Source organism: Sinohyriopsis cumingii, chromosome 2 (assembly GCF_028554795.1).
Source record: "Sinohyriopsis cumingii isolate HCF-2022 chromosome 2, ASM2855479v2, whole genome shotgun sequence".
NCBI lineage: Eukaryota > Metazoa > Mollusca > Bivalvia > Unionida > Unionidae > Sinohyriopsis > Sinohyriopsis cumingii.
The window spans coordinates 120,734,330-120,760,212 of NC_142962.1; the positions used below are offsets into that span (position 1 = coordinate 120,734,330).

General features: G+C 34.4%; 1 protein-coding gene across 4 annotated transcripts in view; it reads left to right on the forward strand.

The window, feature by feature from the left end:
* The first annotated feature begins 1,667 nt into the window (after positions 1-1,667).
* LOC149805707 (uncharacterized) overlaps positions 1,668-25,883 on the forward strand; it is a 29,964-nt gene continuing 5,748 nt past the window's right edge. For 2 of the 4 annotated variants that reach the window (XM_089950370.1, XM_089950371.1), the window contains exons 1-7: positions 2,634-3,268; positions 4,394-4,484; positions 7,137-7,230; positions 8,726-8,943; positions 11,499-11,663; positions 17,826-17,888; positions 19,111-19,201. In XM_089950370.1, coding sequence (XP_089806496.1) covers positions 3,232-3,268; positions 4,394-4,484; positions 7,137-7,230; positions 8,726-8,943; positions 11,499-11,663; positions 17,826-17,888; positions 19,111-19,168 — 726 coding nt within the window. In that variant the 5' untranslated portion in view covers positions 2,634-3,231 and the 3' untranslated portion in view covers positions 19,169-19,201. Of the gene's footprint in view, positions 2,015-2,448; positions 2,604-2,633; positions 3,269-4,393; positions 4,485-7,136; positions 7,231-8,725; positions 8,944-11,498; positions 11,664-17,825; positions 17,889-19,110; positions 19,202-25,883 lie in introns of those variants that run through there. The other 2 variants (XM_089950373.1, XM_089950372.1) reach the window with 2 other exon arrangements.

Here is a 25,883-nt window from a genome sequence, read left to right on the forward strand (position 1 = left end):
ATTACTTTGCTAACATTTGCTGGCATGTCTGCGGCGGCTGGTAATTTTACCGGCGGAGGTTTTCTACGTATCAGTCGTGCTAGTCTGTCCTTGATCGCCGTGAATGCTTTTCCGGCAGCGCTACCAACAGCGCCAATAGCTTTATCTTTAATAACATCAATGGCTTTCATCGATAATTGTTTTGCGATCGGTTTTGCTTTAGGTGCCATTCTCGCAAATAAACCCTTGACAACATCGCCTAATCCGTTTTCATAAGTCATCCTGTATACAGGTACTCGTGAATTTACCACCCTGACCATAACTGGTCTACGATGAGAATTGTGTACTATCATGCTATTTAATTAATATTTCTCTAATCGTCGATAAGCTCATCAATAAGTTCTCGATAGATGTAAGCATCCATGATGCCGCCGCGAAATAGTCGCTGACAGATATCAGCCGCTTCATTAATTATTTCTGGTGAGTTATTTCCAGCTCGTTTTCCTCCTAAGAGAACTTCTAGCCGTGATACATCATTGAGAACATTATCAGGACAAGTAATGTGACCACCAAGACCACTACCGGTTACACCCGGGTCAGGTGATGGTTGTCTTCGTGGCCGAGATCGCTGCTTCGTTGGTGTTGGAATATCCTTTTTCATTTCATTAACTCGCTCAACAAACTGATCATATTCGCGCTTATATTTTTTGCTGATCTGTGAAATACCTTTATGCTCACGAAATACTTTAGCGTTCCACTCATGTTCTGGAGTGTTATAAAATTCTGGTTTTAGAAGCTGATGACGCATTTGATATCCCGCTGCAGCGACCTTAACAGGATTGGTTATAACTTCTACATAACCCTGCTGAGAAAAATATTTAGTTTTTAATTCTGGTTTAGATAGATCCTCGACAGTATTTTTAACGTCTTGGATCTCAGCACGTGTTTTATCAGCAGACTCCATTGCTTCGCTATCTGTTTTGGTAATTCCGCGATAACTTGCTGTGTTGCTGTTGTGGCTTCAACGATCTTTTTTGTTAGCTCAGTAATTGGTTTAAATAGCTGTTCTGCACCTGTTGCAAATTCAACTTGTGCTTGCTGACGTGCTTGTAATTTTTCTCTAACACTATCTCGTACAGGAAGAAATTTTTTTATTGCTTCTAGTCGCTCTCGAGCTAGTCCTGCAGAATGTGCTTCTCCAATGTTGGCCATTATTGTTAACTTAAATTTTTAATTCACAGCAGAAATCCTAGAATATTTACATGAAGCAGCAGAGAGACTGAGCCCAAGTGTTTCGTCGACGTCTCCCTGGGTCAAGAAGTATTTTTATAGTGAGTTATCTTTGTCGAAATAACCCTTCTAGCCAGAAAAGAGGATTTAGTCATCATAGTTTCTAAATAGAAGGGTTATTTTTGTGAAATAAGACCTTCTATCAGAAAAGTTTTCGATAGATGGTCCTGTTGGACGAAATAGTTGGTGGGCTCAGTCTCTCTGCTGCTGCTTTTTAAGATTACCAGTTAATATCTCTTTTGTGCTCGCGTATAAATAAAAATCTAAATATGAATCATGTAAAATATGTTTTAATTCTGTTCTAAAATGGTTATCTGGGTTTTGGGGCGACTTCTCCAGACGAAGTGGGCGACTTCTCCAGATGCGTTGGGGCGAATTCTCCCAGGGCGAGTTCTCCATGGGGAAAGTTCTCTGCATACTGTTTTTGTTACCTATGTTGCAAGCGGCCAAGGACCTCAATCTTGATCATGGAGACGATTGAATTTCCTGTTATAAGTTAATTTTTTCGTCTAGAGAACTAAAACCTTGACCGTAGAGTAACCGTCTGCTTAGTTTTGTGCCAAGCTTTAGTAAATGGGAAATTTGGTTACATTTGCATTTTGAAAAGCATACGGGAAGCTAACAAAAGCTTAATATTGAGAGGAAAAAATCAATAGTCTAAAGGAAAAAAATAGTATGGAGTGACAAAAGTTCCTTCGTTTGCAACTATAACCTGACAATGACATTGGCTAAAAGACTAAGTACTGTAAGTAATTTCCAAAACAGCCCATTCCACACATTACTCGTCATCTCAGACTGCTCTTCCGTTCGCAGCCATAATCTATGGCCCATTTTACTTCTGATATATGTTTCTGTTCATCAAGCCAGAGTTGACTTTTAAGTTTGTTGTACCAAGCTTAAGTTACGGGTCCTGAAACGTGAGAACTTGGCGAATTTTGGTCACAGGGGCTCGTATGGTTGCTTACAATTGACCTGTCATACATGTACTATATAATAGCTACAGTTATTATATAGTACATGTATGACAGGTCAGTTGTAAGCAACCATACGAACCCCTGTGATTTTGCCTGCCCTTCATAAACGTTGCACTGACCTATAGTTTGCTGATACTTACTGAGATAAGCGACTGTATGACACATTCCTTCATCAGATTCTCAGATCAGAATTTCTGCATTCCAGGTCAAGATGATTAAAACTGTGGAACTTGAGGAATGTACATATAGACTAGTAACCATAGATTTTACCACACGAGTCTGACAAGGGGCCCTCCGTTACGGATCATTGCCATCTCACCTCTGCGTGGGTTCGAGTCTATGCAGATTCAGCCAATGTGGGTATGTGAGAAAGCTTGCCAGTAGCCTCTTGTGGGTTGGTGGTTCTTTCCGGAGTTTTCCCGGGTTCTTCCTCCACCATTAATACTGGCCACCATGTATAGGCTATTGTGTGCTGAAAAATGGCATTAAACCCTACTACAACAACAACAACGAGTCTGATATTTTATCAATAAAGCACAAATAAATCTTTGACAACACAAATCACCTTATCAGTGCCATAAATGATAAGGCGATTTTTGTGTTGTCAGAGATTTCATCTTACTTTGTTGATAAAAGTCAGACTCCTGTGAATTTAGATACCAAACTTTCCTTGGCAGCATTCTTTCTTAATTTAATGGAGGAGACTTTGTAGCTTCATTAGTGAGACACGGGGAGGCAGTAGCCAAGACAGTAAGATGTTTGTTCTCATTGTCTATGGCACTGTTGGTTAAGCTGTTGCGTGTAAATCAGTGGTATTCTAAGGTCTTTCTAGATAATAGCAAAGATTTCTGAGGGAGGCAACTTGACATTCTATACTTATTTGGGCGATTAATTTTGATATTGGCTTCTCAGTATGTAAGGAATTAGTAATACTAGGTACTGGATGTGGCTTCAGGCCTAGGTATACCAGCAAAGAAGTATTCTCAGCATGAAAGATTCAGGAATCCCCAGGATAAATGCTTCAGGTAGGGATTCCTGTCAAACTGCTTGCTGCACCCTTTAAACTCATTATCACTCCTCATTCTTATCTGCTCAACAGGGCAGTTGTAAGGGCTAGAATATGAAACATGGATTCCTCCACCCTTTTAAAGGTGAGAGATAGTAAGCTCTTGGAAATTGGGCATGCTTCTACCAAGTCCCCATCTTCCTGACAAAGGTGCCAGACTGGGCCACTTTTGAAAGATCTGGTCAAATCTAATGGATGAAGCATGAGTTCTTTCGACAGTAAGACTCCCCATCTCCATCGAGGACCTCCCATTTAGTCTCACCAAACTAATAATAATAATAATAAAAATAATGAGGACTTTGTATAGCGCCTAATTTTTAGAAGCTCTAAGCGCTTTACAACATTAGACAACATCTATAAGATAAAAAAACATATAATAATATTATTACAAAAACAAACACCATGAAATTAGAAAAAACATTACAAAATAAAAAATATGCTGAGAATATTTCAGGTAGGAAACATTATTAGGTCATTAAGTTTGTTCTTGCAGTCGAAATAAGTGAGTTTTGAGAGCCCTCTTGAATGTGATCACTGTGTCTTTGTGTCTAATCTGGAATCCTTAAGGGAAGAGGTTTACACTCTTCAAAGGAAGGGGATAGTATAGAGGGTCTTCAACAAAGCCAAGGATTCTATTTCCAAAGCTTCCTTGTTTTAAAATGTTTTGGAAAAGTTTCATCATATTAATGATTTGCCTTATTAAACAAGTTTATTCTAAGAACGTCAATATGGAGTCATCAGCCTGAGTCAGGAATGCCATAAAGGCAAATGACTGGGCAGTTTCTATAGACCTTCAGTTGCAGGTGATTATTACAAAATTAAAATTAGTTGTACCCCACAAAAATGTTATAATTGCTACTCCTCACCAAACCTTAATTTTCAATTTTAATTTTGAAAGTGGATGAGCAACATCAAGACAGTAAATATGATGAATATTGCAAAGCACAAGACATGTCATTCAATGAAATGCAAAACTTTCATGAAAAATTATGGTGGCCATCAAAAATGCATATCTATCTTAAAGAAATCATGCATATATATATATATATATATTGTACTTACTGCATAATCTGTAATTTTTCAGATTCAAAATGTGACATGGCAGTTGCCTTAAAATTGTGTAGATGCCTGAATGGCCTTAAAACAGGTCAAATTGGCTGGTGCCTAAGGACATGGTAAGTGTTTTAGTTTTAGAGTCCTCGAACTTGTTGAATAAGCAGTTGTTTATGTTTTACATTGCGAATTTGTACTATCAGTATCTTCTATATTATATATATATATATATATATATATATATATATATATATATATATATATATATATATATATATAGATATATCAGGTTCGCACAGATTTGAAAAGTACTTGAATTTTCAACTGCAGGATGAAAAGTGCTTATATTTTTAAAACATCTTGAAAAGTCTTTATTTTTAATGTCATTGGGGAAAAAGTTCTTAAAAAGTGCTTGAAAATGAGCAAAAATCCTTAAAAATTGCATTAATTTTTAAGAAAATAAAAGACCAAAATTTTTTTTATAAAAGAAACCTCGGTGGAAAATTGCAGAAGATATCCGATCAACTATATGCTTTTTACTTTCTGTGGCTTGGTCGATAACTAGAGACAGGGAGATTATGCAAGATTTCCATTTAGCAGCATTGTGGGAATGGCAGTATGATGGCTTTCTATTTCTTACGTAGCACCTTGTGGCCTTGGTTTGTACATGAAAATGCTGCCGGGGCAGTATGTTTTTTGGGAGAGGAAAATACAGTTACATGAGCCACAAGTCAGTCTGAAGGTTGTTCCAAATGTAGATATTTATGATGAGTTCAGATTTAAGACTCCATGAAAATTGAAAATAAAGTCCTTGAAAAGTCTTTGAATTTTGTGATATGAACCTGTATGAACCCTGACAAAAAATTAATATATATATATATATATATATATATATATGTATATAGAGAGGGAGAGAATAAATATCCTGAAGAAGGTAAGCATTTGCTTTGGTAATTAAATATTTGTTTTGAGATGAAGCAATTCATTATATTCCCTTTTAGTTCAACATTTTATTTTATTTATGTTATTATTTTTGCTTTGCAACTTGGAGCTTGTTGTCGCAGAATTTCTTCTTTTTATGTACGATTCATCATGTATATATTTGCTTATAAAAATACTTGCTCCTTATGAATATCTTCAAGAAACATTGCTGACTCATTTTCACATTTTAAATATATAAATTTGTCTTCATTGTTACAAGTTTGACACAGACATCTCTGCATTACATTTTACAGCACAAACCTGTCTGTATTAAGATTTACTGCATAAACATCAGTAAATAAAGATTTACAGCACAAACTCTCAACATTAAAATTTACAGCACAAACCTCCCAGCGTAAAGATTGACAGCACAAACATGTCTGTATTAAGATTTACAGCACAAACCTCTCTGCATCAAGATTGACAGCACAAACATGTCTGTATTAAGATTTACAGCACAAACCTCTCTGCATTAAGATGGACAGTACAAATATGTCTGTATTAAGATTTACAGCACAAACCTCTCTGCATTAAGATTTGCATCAAAATTCTCCCAGTATTAAAATTTACAGCAAAAAATTCTTTGCATTAAGATTTATATCTCTAACCACTGCATTCAGATTTACATCATAGACCTCACTGCATTAAGATTGAAGCCTTAACCTCTCTGTATTAAGATTTACAGCCTTAACCTCTCTGTATTAAGATTTACACAGCTTGAACCTCTCTGCATTAATATTTACAGCCTTAACCTCTCTGTATTAAGATTTACACAGCTCAAACTTATCTGCATTAAGATTAACAGATTAAATCATGATAAAAACACATTTTTTCAAGAGCATGAAATTCATTATAGAAAAATAGAAGTCTGACTTTCACATTTCATTACAAAATTGTAAATAGATTTATGTGCATTTTACTGTAAAATATGAAGATGGAGAACCTTTCTGTAATGGTATTTAGGGTCCATAACTGCTGACTGCATTATTTACTGAACTGAGGTATAGTGAGAATCTCTGAAAATTTGATTGTTACATGTACAAGTGTTGTGGGGTGTGTGTGTGAATAAATAAAACACCAGTTTAATGACAGTAATAATTTTGCTACTTGACAATTTATATCGCAAGCAGGATTAAGACACAGTACCATGATGGATGAAAATTAGTTGTTGCTGCATAAGATCATTAATTATGATCTGTAAGATTCTGAAACTTAACTGAATTATTTTTATCTGTTTGTCAGCTCAGCTGATGATTTGAGTAGTGTCAGTGAATAAAAGACATCTGAAACAAAAATGGGGAGCCATGATACAGCTGTATTTTGTCTGAATTTATTTTATAATAAAGCAGATACTAGTGAGGCTCTCCTTTAAGTAAAGGTATTAAGCAATCACAAATCTGAACTAAAGCATAAACCCACCACAGTCAGAGATGTTAATATTTTCTATAATACTGGTAATATGAGAGATCTTACACTAAAACTGGCAATGTTTCAACTGCTCACTACCTACATTTTTTCTTACGAATTATCAGAACAAAAGATGGTTGAACTATCAAACACATCACATTGAAACATCAAATGAAAGATGTATTCGTCCATATTTCTCATTTGAACAAAATATTACTCTTGCTTGCAGATTTAATATCATGGTAATCCTGTTTATCAAAAGTGATCTTTTTTCTTCAGCTGTGCAGTTTTTGAGGTACATGTCAACAAGAAATAAGAAATGCTGTGATTGCTTCTGCTTTGTTTTGGTTTAAACATTTAACAATATTTGTATTCGTTTTTCACAGGTATGGGACAAGAAGTTATTATGATATCCTAGGAGTGCACAAGGAGGCAGCAGCTGACGAGATCAAGGATGCATTTATAAAACTATCAAAGCAGGTAAATGACCTATATAAATTTTTTTTTACAGTTTTTCTTATGTAAAGTATTGCTGAGCATAGTTCAGTGACATAAGCTGGTTTAGTTCTGGCACAAAACTGAGTATCACTAATGGAGGACATATCACAACATTCAGTAATGTGGAACAAACGGTAAAATGGCAGAGATGATATCATGATTAAAATACAATGCAAATGACAAAAAATGAGGGCATTGTGAAAAAAAGACTTCAATATTCAAGGCTTTTTGTTTGATGCTTTAGAATAACCGACTTGTTTTTCACAAAGATTACATATATACTACTCTCATATCTACACATACCTAATGGATTGCATTAGAATACAGTTTTATGGAGGGTGTGTCATTTTGGAGACTGGATAAAATTGTGAATAGTTTAGTAAGATTGGGATGATTCAAGAGCCATAGTAAACATACTGTGATGACATGCGTGACAAAGCTGTTGAATTGCGTTGTAGGGTATCACTTTCCATTGATATCATTGCTGTATTATATTTTTTATTTTAAATCTGTTTTACCTTGATATGTAGATTATAGATTAGTAAATTAGTAGTGATCAGAAGAAGTAAGCATTGACCAAACTTCTGTGCATCATTATCAGCTCAGTCTAGTGGTAAGTGTGTCAGACTCTCAACTAGAGACTCTCACTGGTTTGAGTCCTGCTGCAGGATCAGCCTGGGTCAACTGCTATGGCATGTCCCTAGGCATGACACTTTACTTCATTTGCCTTGGCACTATATAACCTTCTTGTGTTGATGAGCTGGAAAATAAAAAAAAAACAATTAGCAAACAAATCAATCAATCTATGACCTAATCACTGAAAAGAAAAAAAACTTTCTTTACAGTGAATTTATTTCCTGTCAATTGAAATCTAACTGGAAGATATCTTTGGTGATTGAAATTTGGTTTTGCTGATACCTCTATATATAGAACTCCTGCTGATGGAGGTCAAACTTTTTTTAATCCATTTTTTCTTAATTTTATTATCATTTGCAACCTCTATATAAAGGACACCTGGCTTTGAATGACAATATTCTTGTGGTGCTTGAATGTTCATTATATAGATTTTATAGTGGTTACTTCCTGATTTATAAAACTTGTATTAGTATTACTCTTATGGTAATACAATCGACATATCTTTGAATCCATAAACAACTTGAAAGCCTTTGCTATGAAACCTGTACATTCATCAATTTGCTGTCCTTTACTTGTTAGAAGCCTTTATGCCCTCAAAATCTACAACCAAAATTTCTGCATTTACCAGGATGTTTAGTAAACCTTAAAAGCTGTGAAAAGCCCCATGTAAAGATTTGTTTAAAATCAATGTTATGAATAATCAACCATCCTTGCAACTTGCTAAACAAACGACATGTGAATATTTACAATATATGTTATTAAATTTTCCTATATCATTAATGTTTTACATAGCATCTAAATAACATGAACTATATACATATAAGCATATTCCTACTTATAGCTGCACCCAGACATGAACAAAGCAGATTTAAAAACTCATGACAAGTTTGTGCAAGTGAATGAGGCTTACAGTGTTCTGAGCAAACCCTTATTGCGGAGGTCCTATGACAGAACACTTGCAGAGCAGTTCCTTCGAGAGAAACAGATGAGACAAAATGTACAGAATTATTCCTACAGTGGTGGCCGAGCTCCTGTTACAAAACCTTTTTATCATACTAAGTAAGTTCAACAACTAATCCAGGAACATTAGTAAGAGATTTTCTGGGCTACAGCTAGAAAGTAAATAACCTGTACTTGTGTTTCAGGAAAATTATTTGAAGTTGAAAACCAAATCATATAAATCTAAAAATCAGGAGAGAGAGATAGACTTATTCAGCAAGACATTTGTTGTAAGGTAGATAATGATTATTTTTAATCAGCATACATGACAACCATTATGCTTTTAGCATAATCGTCACATTCTTTTCACGAAATTGTTTTCTGCTAGACTCTATATAGATTACACTTTCTTGCTACATGAAAAAATAAAATAAAAATAAAGCAATAAAAAGTTACTTTTGACATTTTAATTATCATCTTTTTAATTCCACTCATAAAAATATAAGAATATTCTTAAAAAGATGACAGCAGCATAAGAATTGCATAAGAGTACTTGCCTTATTTGCTATTTATAGCAGCTGTGTGTGACCCATTTCCAAGAAGCCAGATGGGTTTCTTCAAAAGTGAACTTTGCCTAGCAGATTCATTTTATTGATAAGCTAGTTATTTAGTGAACCAATCTTTATTTTTAAAGAAAATGGCACCAGATGTTAAGTGAAACGCTTTATGGAGTGAGTTGTGGATGTTATATGGCAGAAAATGTTAGAACAGATGAATTTTTCAGCTTCCAAACATGACAGATCAGAAGAAGAGACAAAATCAACACTGCTTTATATACTTTAAAAGAATATGAGAGTAATGTAATACAACACTCTGAGCACCTGACCATGATGATTGCAGAATTCTATTTCATGATCGTTCAGCAAAAGTTAAACATGTACACTAGTTGAAATGAATGCTGAAGATAAATAATTTTTCAGTATATTTTGTGTTAGTATTATGGTTCTAATCCATATGGATTTTGCCCTTTGTGACAAGAATTTTGACAAGTTGCATAACCAGGTTTTTTTCATATGTGCTGTATTTCGGGCATGTAAAAAGATTAAACATTTTGCACCCAAATTATGCTTTTTGCCACCTATAATAGCAATAATGCTTATTTGTCTCAGGAGGTTGGCATGTATGAATCAGTTTATACATTTTCTAGAAAATGTTGAAAAGGGCTGCATCATTGTGAAGTAACCAATACTGTATTCCAGTAATGATTGGCATCTTTGCAAAATAAATTAGGTGGTTATGGATCTGATTGGATTATGAGGTTGTTTATGTCCAAGAGGGTCTATTTCTGATTATGAGTTTACAAAAATCAGTATGTAAGCTAGTTTTAATCAACTTAATTTAGAATTTTAAGTTAAAGTTTACTCAGCATATGAAGTAAAAGTATAGGCAAAAAGCATGTAGGTGTTTTACATTATTTTCTCACCAATAAATGTCATTTGCCATTCTGAGTTTAGAAAGAAAATGTGAAAGCAATTTGTCAAAGGGAAAAGGTGGAGAGTCCTATCCTTATTGTTTCAGCCAGTTTTATTTTATTGAAAAAGTTTTTGAATGATTATTGCATTGCTATTGATGAGTATTCATATTAATATAATTTTTATCACATCGATTCTTTAATATTCTTGTGATTTTTTTAATTGAAAAATATTAAATATTTAAACAAATTGTTTCTTTCTTACTTTGTATGTAATTATTACTGACATCTGTGTGACCCTCCTCTTGAAAGACTATCCCTTTCAGAAGGCCACTTTCCTGCTGCTGAATGGATGGTCTTGTAAAATGGGACTTTTGTACTTAACTGAAACTTTGCAGTAATATTACTGTGCGACTGAAGTTTCCTCACTTTTAGGCTCATGCTTCCTGTCTTGCCTGCTTAAGCAGAAAACTCTGTCCTCATAACAACATTCATAGGCAAGAGATTGCATTCAACAGAACCGTTATTTACATTATTACACACAATTCTTGAGGTTCGATTGGCCGACTACAGGGATCTATTTTAGGATAGTATGTATTTTTTTACCCCTTTCTGTGAGAAGATATACTTGACTATGGGAATTATGCCTGTTCCAGTGGCCACCATAGCCAAGTGCCAGCATTATATCATGTCATATGATGTATTAAATCTCGTGGTAACTATCCTTCTACAGTGTTGTCTGCTTGAGTTTAGCACCTGTTCTTTGGCATAGGCACTGCATCCCACCCAACAACACTATACAAAAACATTCCCTCTGGAGAAGGTAATAACAATAATACTTTCCACAAAACCTCTAGCTATACAGCAATTGGTTGGTTAACAAAATGATACATGAATAATAATGCATTAATCGATCTATCCTAATTGGTTAAAAAAATCATTTTTTTCTTTTTCAAGTCAGCATCAGCTAGGTCAGCAGTATCAGGCCTTTTTAGCTTCTTGTTTGGTTGTTATTTTCAAATAACAATGGTGTCATAATATAGCTGCAATTGATATTCACAAAATCTTTAAATAAATAATGAATAGATTTAATTTAATAGTTTTGAATCCTGTTTATTTATTGTACAGTATTCCACATCATACAAAGCATACAAGGAGGCAAGCATTTTTTATCAACAGAAAGCCTTTTTTTATACTGTTTCAGAGAAATGCAGGATGAATTATACCAAGATTTAAGCTGGAATAGAGTAAAAAGCTATCCTATTTACAGGGAAGTGCTTGGCATCCGGATGAAGGGAACAACCCTCACTGTTATTATGTGTTTGGGTCTAATTCTGTGTGGAATAATACTTTTCTTATCAGCGTATTGGTATGTATTACAGTGAACCTCATTATTCTCAAAACATTTTCAGCATGAAACTTACCTTAAGCTAAAAAGAGTAGATAAAAAAATGTGTTTGTTCTATAAAAGTTTTACATGAAAATCAATGATATGTGCAAAAGTTACATATCCTGTTTGCAAATTCTGCCTTTATTTTTTCTTTGAATACACTACCCAATCATAATACCATAGGAGAACTACTTCCTCGCAAATCCAGCCCACCCAGGTTACAAACTTTTAGCTAAAAAGCTAAAGGCTATCTGCTCACCTAGGTGGAGGTTGGGCAGAGTGATCTAACCATGGTAGAGGAATAAGTGCCAAATCCCATGAATATATCAGTTACAACTTCCACTCATGCCAATTAGCATGCTCTCTAAAAGAGGGGTCTCGCAAAAATCCTCTGACAAGTTTCTGAAAGTTCTGAACTCACAAGTTTGGACAAGTCTTCACTTCAAAGGAAAGTATATTCATTCTATATTTCCAACTTTTTTTTCTTGCTATGACGACAAAGTTCTGCCTTTGCATTAAATCACTTTACTGTCAGTTGATAATATTTACGTACTTGCATGGGTAGCCCATACATTTTCACAAAAGTTCTGGTTATAGTTTCAATTTATATGTGCGTGCAAGCCTTTAGCAGGCAATAGAAAACTCTCAACTTGTGTATAATTTCCGCTACAACCTGATACATACTGGTAAGTTTACCAATGCATTTAGCATGTGGGTGTCGAGCTTCCCTGAAATTTCCTGTACAGGCCATCATTGAGAACCTTCCTACAGGTAGTTTCTGAATTGATATTATATATTGATGCTTCATTGCCTTCATCAGGCATTCTGCTTGAACTTCATAGTCATATACACTACACTTTATTCATTTTACCTGTATAGAACGTCATTGGACCTATTCCTACAGCTAAATTGTCTCATAATGGATATTGTAGCACCTACATTGCATGGTGCTTTCGTTTCTTTTTTATAGGAACTTTTCTGTGTAATATAGGAAGCTTGTTTATATAAATGTTTAGATTCCTGTCTGGTTGGATAAGTACAGGTCAGTCTCCTATACTTGTTTTACTAAGTATCCAGCTCATGCAGTGACACTTGAGTGTGTTTTATCTGCATAGGCATCTAAACAATTGGCCTTCCTACCAGTAAACTGTTACTATAATTGATTTTTTTGCTTTCCATTTGTACATGTAAGTAATATAAGTGACACTCCAGTGATTCTACCTGGACAGGCAATCAAACTCAAATGCCTACAGGTCATTTGTGACTGAAATTGTTTATTTAGCATCCACATCTAATTATTAATGCTGAGGATAATTTTCTACTTGTACAGGTCATGTCTGCCCCTCTACAGATGTTTGTCATAGTGGGTAACCCTGCACAGTTTCTTACAAACTCAAAACCAGACACCCACTACACTAAACGTATACAGGGCCTGCTCTGTTTTGTCTTGCAGATTTAGACCATGGACGAGACCTGTCTGACAACCACTCAACATGTGTAATTTTCTCTTTCTGTCATTCCTGCAATACATGTCAGACTTTCCTATTACGGACATCAGTCAGTCATCGCTTGAGGGCCGAAAATATTGCTTGCGTGTAATGGTTCACACCATATCATTCCTGGGTACTGAGGTTGAGATGAGCAGCAAGCAGCAATTACAATCTCACATATCAGAATTATGGACAGGATACATGGACCAATATTCCATACCCTGTCCCAACCTCGGGAACTGGACTATGTCATGCCAGCCATGATGGTCATGTTTCTTCATTACCAGACTTGGCCATATAACTAATTACGGTGGGCCATGACCACGACCGATCTACAGTATCAACCACCAGAAAACAGACTTATCCAATTCCACAACTCTCATAGTGCTGCCAAGCTTTTCCTGACTATGATGATCAGTTTAGTGCCATGATACCAATGAACCCACTTCATGGAACCAGTGATACATGGATTAGTCACTCACCCTCAAGCCTCTTCCACCCAAGAGATTCTGCTTAGTGACATGTAATGGGATCTGACTCATAAGTGCTGAAAGTGCAGTGGGCCACCATCATCGACATTCTGCTACAACTACTTCACAGGTAGTGCAGGAGATGCCGAATTCACTACTTTAATCAATAGATGACAAAATAGACATTCAAGTTCACTCATTGTGATTAGATCTTGCATGGATGAGATCTGTCCCTGTTTTTCAACATCACCTGCCAGGTCTGCAGTTCAGAAATCAGGTGAGAATTATCTATGGGAGATTCTACTTTCAATTGCTTCCACAATCTGAATGGTTATTGATATTTCATGATTGAGTACATTATCAGTTACAAGTTCCAAGCATCTACAGGACTGGTGTATTATATCACAAATGCCTCCTGTTTTCCATCTGAATACTCGTGAGTTAATTCATAGTGTTGTGACAGTGGGATCAACCTTGTATCCAATATTTTTTCGATTCTCAATATGCAGACCACAGCTTATATTCTTCCACCATGAATCTCAATGAACTAAGCAGGTACTTATTCATAGGAGGGTCCACTTCATACCATAGAGGTACAACATACTGTTGCCATATCAACTATGAACTTAAAACAGGTGGAAGAGATTCAATGAGAAGTTCAATGAATTTGTTATTCATTTTGATTCACGAGGTTAGAGCAGTTACCACAAGCCTAACATTTGAATGGAACTGTTCTATAACTGACATTAACCAGGCTGTGGGATGGATATCTGAGTCCACATTCTCCAGATTTTATCTAAGAACTCTTTTATCCCAAAGGGCTAAACTTAGTCTCGTAAGACCTGTAGCCATGGCTCAACATATCCAATTTTCAAGTCATTCAACAGTTTCATAAGATACTGCTTCATGGCTTCTGCTGGATTTGTGGGAAGAAAAATTGTCCCATTTTGAAGGTGCTCCCGAAAAATGGAGTCTTCTCCAGTTTGGATATCTAGAAGCTGTCTCACAGACCCTTACTGGCCGGAGCTGGCATATCCAGGGTACATGGAAGTGTCTCCCTCCACCACTTACCTATTCTTAGAAGATATTATGATTGGGTAACATAATCAAAGAAGAAACCAACTTTTTTTCTAGTAAAATATGTTTCTTTGCAAATACTTACCCAGTCATTAGAAATTTTTAACTTGGGAGGTTTGGATAATTGAGGTAGCATTAGTTCTTCTAAAATATTGTGATTTGGTAAGTATTCATAAAGAAACATATTTTACTAGAAAAAAAATTAATTTCTTCATTAAATCCTTCTTATATTCAGAAAAATCTCTTATTGTTCATATGGGGCAGGGGGGACACACACACACACCTTTTCATTCCTGGATATTCAGTGTAAATTTGTGCAGCTAGTGGTGGCCTGATTAATCAATTTAGTTGTTGTCTAGTTGCTAGGGTATCAACATTGAAATCAGTTTTATTTTTGTCAGTTTGGCAAAGTTTCAACTTATTTCAGAAATAATACTAAATGAATGTCTTCTCCATATTTTACTGTCTTTAAAATATGGTATAAAATGTGTGTATTGTTATGTAGATCTGTATTGTGTGCTTAACTTTTGTCCACGATTGTAGGTTTTAGTTTATACTAATGTTTTTATTTTCGTAAACAACCTATTTAGATAACTAACTTTTATCCATGACTGTGTGTTCTACTCTAAAATAATATTGTAAACATGTTGACATGGCCTTTGACCTTAGAAAGTATTTGAAGTGTTTGTAATTGGACCTACTTATACATTGGCATATATTGTATTGAATTGCTGGTTTTGAACATGAATTAGAGTTTTATGCTCACAGAGTCTTATAAATTTTATAAAGATCACCTTGCCCAGGACAGCTGTTTTTTGGATACTTGCATTCACATTTGAAATGGGGTAACAAAAGTTTTGATTTACCATAAGACCTACCCACACAGACCAGTATCTGAACTTCAACTAACACCACTGTCTTAAACATAAGAGATAAGTGGTGAGAACTGTTGCATTGGGTTAACAGCATTCATTTTTGTTCGTACTGAGGAAGTCTGTGTGATGGAGGTCAGTCACATTAAGAAAGATGTAAGAGCCAATGGTTACAAAGCCTGGATGTCTGTGTTTCCTGATTAAGAACAGAGAAGTGAAAAACAGCTGAAAAATAAAGGAGAAAGATGTGTAGCTGTCCTTTTACCTTTATTGATGGACTTTCCACAAGACTATAAATAAAATCTTCTGAAAGCATCGAGGTAATATTATCCATAAACCCAATAACATCATCCACTCAGTCTTGGTGCAATCCAGAGACAACACTCCTTTGAATAAGAAGGGCTTAATCATCTGTAAGATCCAGTGTGATAATTGTGGGAAAGTTAAGGTGGAGAGACCACTACAAACCTTGAAATAAGAGTTAAAGAACACTTGACAACAGAGAATGTGTAACAGCAACTCATGAACATTGCAAAGAATCAGTGCATAATTTCTCTTGGGATAGCATCAGAGCTCTAGGTTGAGACCCTTAAAAAAATAAGGGAAGCTATTGAAATCATGGAGGTCGTGGGTTCGATCCCCAGCCGAGTCATACCAAAGACTTACAAAAATGGTACTTACAGCTGCCTCACTTGGCGCTCGGCATTAAGAAGTTAGTGTTAGGACGGGTCGACCTGGTGTCAGGATAATGTGACTGGGTGGGACATCATGCTACATGTCTGCGACATGATGCCCCAGTGCTAGACATCACTATAAAGTCCAAAACTTAAAAATCCAAATCACACACACACTGATGAAGGCCTTGTGAAAAGGCCACAATCTTAGGAGTATAAAAAACTTATTTGCTATTTTTATTTTCATAAACTGCAAATGGCTGTGGCAGGTAACAATATTCATTCTAGGATTTGTGTACATTTAGTTATTTTCCAAACTGTAAGTATATATCAGTATTCTGTAATAATTATGTTAACAATTGATAATAAACACTGCATGATGGTGCTAGATTTTCAGATTTCTAATCATTCAAGATGAGTGCCTTTTATTTCCAATTAATAAGAAGAAGTATTATGGGTTTTATTTTTAATCATTATAACCTAGTCACCTTCATATTTGGTGACATGCATAAAAACAATCTTTGACACACTAATTGTCCAGAGTTGGCAGTCTTGGCTTCTTTGGAATTCCCACACTGCCTGTAGTTAGATCAGGATATTTATTTTCTATTTGTGATTGTTTACTTTAATTAGAACATCATATTTTAAATAGTACAGTCACATTATCATGTCTGCACAATAAAATGTGAGACTGACATTGACATTGACTACAAGAAATGACAAAGTCTGTATATCATGGGAAATAAAGGATCAGTAGATGAAAGAAATTGGTGGCAGATATGTATTTGAAGAATGTGGTACATATAAATGTGACATAAAGGTGCTGATATGTGTACTGTGGCAAGGTCACAGAGTATAAAATTTGCACACAAAAAAAGTAATTACGAACTAAAAATGATCACCCTTGCATGCAAGTACCTTGAAAACATGAGCTTGCCTGCCAAAATTGAGCATGTCCCTGAAGTGGGGAAAGTGGATTTGTATAGCCCTATGCTCAGCTTTTTAAAAAATATGGGATCAGGCATAAATTACTACACCACAACACTTAAGATACCATGTATATGTTGGGTCCAACTGCAATCGATAGACCATGATCTACCAGCACATTATGTGAAAGCATATTAGGGTCTTTGTTGTTTGTTCTACAGATTTGTCCTAACAAACTAAATAGATCCAGTTCTGATGGTACTTTATACAGCAGCATATCTTGGTTTATGCAGTTGCATTTGGAATTGAATCATAATCATGTTACAAGGTAAATGCCATTTAATTGTTCCCTTTGAGAAAACTATCTTCAGAGTTTTAACTTTTATGTTTCAGAAATTACAGTCCACCCGCCATAACTTTCACCTACCATAAGCAATTAACTTTAATGTCTGGCCAGTTACTGACTTTCATTCCCATTGTTATCATTGTTATCGTTAAAATATTTCACCCCTACCCTCACTTATCAACAGCTACTTCCTTAAGTAACCAAGATTGTTTCTACTGTTAGTATAAGAAATTTACATTGAAGATAAAGAACAGCAATATTTTTCTTAATCGCTTTTCATTTCAGGTATGCAAAATTCAATGCTTCCAAAATAACTGAGAAGAGTAAAAGACTAATGGCTAATGATAAGTATGTACTCAAATTCACAATTTTGTTGTCACTTTCATTATATTTTCCCCGCTCATGTCAATTATTGTAGTATCATACACCTATTGGATCATGCTTGTGGTTCCTTTACTCGATTATTAAATTTCCTTTCTGATACTTGTTAAAGTACAAAGGAAAAGCAGAAAGTTTAAGTGAAAATCTTAGTTACCAAGATATCTGGTATGATTCTCTGCTTTGTGAACAGTTTCCACTGCTTACATGGGCACAAAGTAGGAGAGAACTGTATACCAGATTAGCTAGTTATGATAGTTATACAACCTGTACCACACCTGTTCTTACAGTTTTTCTTGTGGCCCAGAGTGGTCGAGTGGTCTAAAGTGCTCACCATTATGGATCACTGCTGCCTCACCTCTGTCTGCATGAGTTCAAGTCTCAGGCTCGGCCAATATGGGTACGTGAGAAAGCTTGCCAGTATCTTCTCGTGGGTTGGTGGTTAGTTCTGCTGGTTTTTCCCCGGATCTTCTTCCATCATTGATACTGGCCGCCATGTACAGCCTATCTTGTGCTGAAAAATGGTGTTAAACCATACACCAACAACAACAACAGTTTTTCCTTCATAAGCATCCCAAATTATACACATTACAGTAACAAAGGTCCCATAAGGTTGCCCTTTCCTTTAATTTTGAAATCAAGTTGCATCTATAATGTACATGGCAAAATAAATTCTTACTTCTTCTCTAAACCAGATAAGGATTAAAATACTCTCGTTAAAATTCATCTCCCAATTTTTGAAGATGAAGTTTATATTTGTTGTGCTCTGTTTCCGTCTTTAAATTTTGCATCCTGATTCTTTTTAATGCCAGTATTCTTCATGTAGCTTCTCTTAATCTCACCAATCCTGTTAAATCGTCCTTGTTTGTCCTGAAATTAATAATCACCAAATCCATCCACCTGTTAGTCATACTTGAACACATTGTAAATTTCAGTGGACCAATATTTTATGTTGCTAGATTTGAGGCATTAAGTAATCAGTTTCACTACTGGCTTCAACACTTGGATAATTTTTCACTATATTACTTACACAGATTCAGAATGACATACCTTTAACATTTCTTTTTCAGTTTTTATGATTTGTTTAAAAACTAATGACAGTGATTTGTAACATTTTGAAAGATTTTTTTAATGCTTTGTTAAGGCCATGATTTAGTAAATCCATGTAACTTACATTTTTACTTTTTTATAGGCTTACAAAGGAAGAAAAAAAAGAGCAGTTTTGGAAAGATCTTGTTGGAAAAAGATAATAGAGAAAGATGAAAAGCAAGGATGAAATATAGGTTAGAGATATTGAAATAGTCAAGTGTAAAAAGTAAATCTGACCTTTTTCTGCATTTGTAACTACTTTGCTCATATGCTTGGCCCATACCAGTATTTAAATTTATTTTCTTTTTGCAATAGCAGAAGGGGCATTTGTCTTTGCAGCTGTCCATCCTCAGATCTATCAATAGTCCATTGTAGATCAATAGCACAAAAGCTATTAAATTTAGAGCCATGACTTTTTATGTAATTTGTCAAAATCATAAGGAAATAAACTTGTTAAATTTTCAGTAAAAGTGTTATTTTTTTTAACTTTTGGAACATTAGTGACAAACACCTTGTTAGCATGTGGGGCCCTGGGTGGCCAAGTGGTCTAAAGCACTTGCCTTTACCTATCACTGCCATCTCACTGTCTGTATAGATTCAAGTTACTGTCTTGGCCGATGAGGGGATGTGAAAATGCTTGCACAGTAAAACCTGCCTTGAAAGGCTATTGGTATCAGAGACCACCCGTCATGAGAGACCAGGTTCTCAAAGCACAGATTGATTGATTATATAGTGTTATGACCTGTTATGATAGACCACCTGTCTTGAGAGGCCATAATTTTTTGGCAGAAAGCTCTACTTTCAAGAGTATTTACTGTTTTTGTACATTTTTTCACATTTGGGTGCACAGTCATTAATAAACATGCACATGGGAATGTAGTTCAAACATTTCACCCTGTTCTCATATTTTCTTTTGACTTATATTTATGGTGGTGGCTGATGAAGGGCAGGTCAGTTTAATGTTTCGGATTGGACTGATTGGACAAGTCACATTTTAAGCAGATTCAGTAACATGTACTGTGTAGGATTAGTAAAATTAATGTAGCACAAGTTCTAGGTCACCAGCCTTGCTTGACCAGTAGCCAACTGGAAATTCTCTGAGCCCTTGAATGTTTGTGGAACATGGTCAGGAAGTGGGCATTTTTGGGCCTAGGTGTTGGAGGAAACATCATTGGAAGAAAATTGGAAATGGTGTACATGGAGTCATGCTGATTTTTATCCAGCTTAATCATGGGCGCCCGCAGCCTAGGTCAAGGGGAGTCCTGTGACCCCCTGCTTCTTGCTGGAAATCATACTGCAAATATATATATATATATATATATATATATATATATATATATATATATATATATATATATATATGTATTCTTATAAGTTTAATCATGCCAATGAAGCTGAAAGTATGTCACAAGATTCTGTTCAAAATGCTTAGTAAATATTAGCTTTAGTTTCAGACAGTTTACGCATGGAACTGCACAGCTAACTCTCCCAGCCATGACTGACTGACCTCCCCTGCACAAAATCCTGCGGGGGCCCATGAACCTAATGGGACAAGGCTGGAATGAAGACCTACATACATATGAATGAACCATGACATCAAATCAGTAGATTTCAAAATTGTGATTAGTATTTTGGCCTCTAACTCAGTAGGGTTTTTTATGTATTATAAGGGAACTAAAAATAAAACAAGTGCATTATTTCCCATAATATGGATTCTCTTCATTTTACAATATAATAGCAAGTTGGAACAGGAATCAGATTATTATATAAAATGTTATAATAATAACAAATTAATATGAGTTTGAGTTATGTAATTTATACAAAAAAGGAAGAGTTGTATATTTCATAGTTCAGTGCAAGGATTTTTTAAATAAAATGTACAAGCATTTTTTTTGTTTCTTTCACAAGTGTATGGCCTAGGAACCATTGATGACATTCATTGTGATTTTTAAGTTTCACACTTAGCAATTTCTCAATAGTTCTCTAGTCCAGATTTAAATCACTCAGTACTTTTTAAAGAATGGAGAATGTCCCCTCGCTATCAACTTTGGAATGTGGCCGTGACAGAAATTTTGATCCAGTTTCAAATAAGGTCTTCCTATTGGATGTGCTTGTTACAGAAGAACCATTGCTGCTATGCTCATGTGTATGGTGATAACATTTCTTCCTCATTTTACATTCTTAAATTCTTCTTTGCATGAAACACACAATGCAAACTCAGGAACTTTGATACTCACCTGCACTTAATCTCTGATTTACAAGCATTGTTATGGTATTTCCATGTAGATGATTTTTATTTTATTTTCTCAGTTGCAGAAAGCATACATTTCTGCATTTTGACACAAATTGATCAAAAAGAGATGCAAGCTTAGATATTCCTCATAAAACATCTAGAAAAATACAATGACCATTAAAAAAGACATAAAATCAAAATATGTATGCAAGAGTTTCTGCTCTCACCTCTGCCAACAGTCTACCAATTTGTAATCAGAGACTTCCAAGCCATCATGGAACACCATTGGTGGAACAGTTTAAGTCACGAGTTGACTGGTTCTGACGGGTTTCTGTATTGTGTGGATAGAACATGGAAAAATACAAATGGTATGTGCTGTTATGACCTTTAAAACTGCATTTTTATCCTACTGCCAGTAAAATTCCATATATGGACCTAGCTGTGGGGTGGAACAATCGACAAAAAAAGGGTTGAAATAGTAGCTGCTTTTCAATAGATATATAGAAACTACAATTCAGCCCACATGTATGAGACACTAGTACATACCTGCCAACCTCCAAGACAGTATTGGGGGTATTTTTGAGATTCAAAGTATGTTTTGAGGTCCCAATGGGGGTCAGTGCATGCATTCTAAAAGAGATGTTCTACAATTGATATAAAGTTATCTACTCATAAGCCTGTAGAAAATGACTGTAAATTGAAATTAGTATAAAAGAAAATAAAATACCTGTTTTCTTTATAGCATTTAATACACACTGAAACTGACAAATTATTGGTAGTCATATAAGTTTGTAATGTTTGAGGGGGACATGAGATTTACTTTTGAAACAGTATATTTTTTGTCTTTTTATTTCAAAATAATTAATTTTTTTCAGCTAATATAATGGGTCTTATTTGTTCATTTTTTATGTAAATCAGAGCAAGAATATTTTTTCAAACTTTTTGGTGGCTGAAAACTTTTGCCATAAAAAAGAAAACTACGTATCTGAAAATTAAGTGATTGCTCCTTTAGCATTGTCAATACCATCATCACACAAACATAGATGTTGAACATAAGCTACAAAATAACAACCATGCAGACATTAAAAATACCCACCAAGTTTCTGTTGATAAAATCCACTGGTCATTGGAATACAGTCTTAACTAGATGCAGTATTTACTGCTGTCAGTTGTTGAATGAGAGGTTTGAAGGTAGTGTAAGTGTCAGAATGTTTAAACATTTGGGGTTAAGTTGTCTTTCAGGATTTTTTGTTAAATGTTGATTTAATGTTATTGTTTTTAAAAATAAACATTATTTAGATTATTATGATTAGTATATATGATGTATTAAACACTTAAAATACTGGGATAAACAAGCTCAATTAGATGCACAGGGAATATTTGTTTAAAAAAATACATTTTTAAAAATGTATTTATTTTGTTAAATTTTTTTAACCTTGGGTGAAAAAACATGCTTGGGTTGGCAATGTAAAACTGGGACAGTCACCTGACTGGAAACACATATTTTTTTATTTGGCCTAATGCTACATCTAGATTCTGTGTGGTCATCATTTGGTGGAGAGAAAATAAGAAGACCAGTGATTGCTATTATTAGAAAGAATTCTGAATAAAAGTGTATTCAAACAAATAATCATGATCTTGATGTATTTTATAACTTTTACATGAGCCACATTTAAAAAAAGAATACATTAGATCCCAATATTTAGTCATAATTATCAACAGTAACTCTTCAAAAATAATCTTGTATTGTTTGAAAAGGTCTATCATCTTTAATTATAATCTATGTTCTCTGTGCATAATATTTCACCATATTCAGATCTACATTTGCTGCTCTTATTTATCAATTATAAATTTATAAAGCAAAGATTTAATGAAGATTTGTGTTTACAGTTCAAATTTCTATATTCTATGGAAGGGGATGACTTATTTTTCAATATTCTTTTTCTTAATCATCACCATCTAACTTGCTTGCAGTTTAGCTGTTTCATTTTGCCCTGATTATTGTCTTAATGATATGTCTAAATGCTATATCTATCATTGAGAAAGATTTGTGAGGATTTGATTGTTTTAATATGCTTGGCAAAAATTTGTCATAGACCCCTAATTCTTCCCAGTTTGACACAGGATATTTAATATCCCTAATTTCTGTATCTTCATTTAGAAATTTAAAATAAAAACAATAGCCCTTTTTCCTTTTTCTATCTTTGATCACAGTTTGTTGTTATATACTGTACAGAATCATTAATTATTTGAAATGACTGTACATTTAATACAGTTCTATATTAGTGGCTGGTCAGCTTATTTTAGAATAATATCACACTTAACATAAAGCTAGCCTTAATCAAGGGAGGTAATGCAGTCAGTAATTTCGGACAATCTAACTTCATTAGTTTTAACAGTAAATTTTGGCTGGAGTCAGTTATCGCCAAGAAACAGAATTTTAATCTGGACATTATGTTCTACAAAAAGTGTGAGTTTGAATATTTTCTCCACAATTGACTTTTAAGGGAGGTGACTTGTGGGAGGTTGCAATGCAAATTATAAATGTCATATGGACACAATGTAGAGAACCAACTTTTATTGATCTTTAAACATTTAGAGATAAGGTTATTTTGCTTAACTTTGACTTTTTTTTTTCATTACCATATGTACTTGCTTATAAATTGAGTCATACTGCAAACAAAGATCCTGATATGCTATAGCATAATGCACCTGCAGATCAGGATATATGCTGTTTCTTCTATTAATTACTCCTAACAAATTGCACAGACCCATATCTTCAGGCGCATTATGAGACAGCAGATTTGGATTTGTACAGTTTGCAGTAGGACTTATGAGTGAGTATACACAGTACATTCTAGTAGGGCCACATCAAATTAATTTGCCCCTCTTCAGGTATGCTGCTTCTAAAATACAATAAACATGAGAAGAAAACCAATTTAAAAATAAATCCTGTTATTAAGTTTCCATTTGTTGCAGTCTCACCCTTAAAATACATAAATGGGAGAATAAACTTTTGATAATGGTGAACTGTGTCCAAAATATGCTTGGAATGGAAATCATGAACTGTGTCCAAAGTATGCTTAGAATCTAAATACTGTGAACTGTGCTTGAAAAAAAACCTGCAAATTAAAACTGCCACTTGCATGAAAGAGTTATTCCCTTGCTTCAGAAAATATCAATATACCATATAATAGCAGCATGCTTGACTATAAATTTCATCGACTTTTGGTTCCCGTCTAAGAATATGATCAGAGAAAAAGGAAAAGAAAGAGGTGAAATTATGTAATGATGACAATTTGTTTTTAAACAGTTCAGCAAAATTAAATAGCAATACACGAAATACTCACTATACTTTATGAAAATATTTAAAACTTTCAGCCACAAGTTTGAAAAACTGCTGTATATTTACATCAGTTGTCTAAGAAGGTTACTGCAAAATTAGCTAACTGTTCCTGAAAATAGGTGATTAATATGTCTAAAGCAAATCATCTCATCCCACTAGGTTTTCAAGTGAAATATTGGATCAATTGAATATTGTGTTCAGAGCTATTAGTTTCTAAACCTCTTTAACGATACATTATTTGGTTTTGAGGGTTGAAAAAGTTGGGGAATCAGCTCACTTGATAAATTATCAGATGACCCTGCATTTTAAGAACTTCCTTTTGTTACCTTTATCATTTACTATACATACATACATACATACATACATACATACATACATATATATATATATATATATATATATATATATATATATATATATATATATATATATATATATATATATATATTATATATATATATATATAAAAGAATTTCTTAAATACATTTTTACCTTTATCATTTACTTTATGTATATTTTAATTGTTTTTTATAATTTTACCTTTTATCTATTGACTTGTTGGACCACATTTTCATACACTCCCCCCTAGCATGAAACTTGTAAATAGTTACATTGTACATTTTTTAAAACTTAAGATGGCTAGGATTGTGTTGATGTGCTGTTAAACCTTGTACATATGTACATCATGTGGGTGATTGGCCATAAAATTGTAACTTGGGGTATATTTGAGGCCATCAGAAGGTACTGAGGTAGCAAAATAGTTGATTTTAAAGGATTGATCTCCTGTTTTTCCTACAAACAAGCCTGTGGTTAAAACCACTACTTTGGGCAGAATATCAGTGGGGAAAGGAATATAAGCACTGTTTCATGGCAAGATAAAGATAGCATCTTTTCTGGCATTTAAGTAAAATGTCATGGATAGAGATGGCTTTTGCACAGATATCATCCCCTTGTATGATCCCTCTGCTTAAAAATATTTTTTATTATTTCCACTCACTTCCTCTTCCTTATTTCTTTCACTGAATTCTGAAGAACTTAGAATTCAAGATTTAAAGTCACAACTTTTGATAACAGAAAAAGTTTTTATACGTTATCAATACATATAAAAAAATCAGCTTTCCTTAACCTTTGATTTGAGAACATGTACTTTTACATACTACGTCAGCTTGTTATGCAAGATTTGTTGATCAGTTTTGGCCTAGAGCAGTTCTGTTTAAATTTATGACAGAGACATCAAATGCTATTTTTATTATCTACTAGACGAAAAAAATTAAAGTTTATACTTTTTGAGCATCCT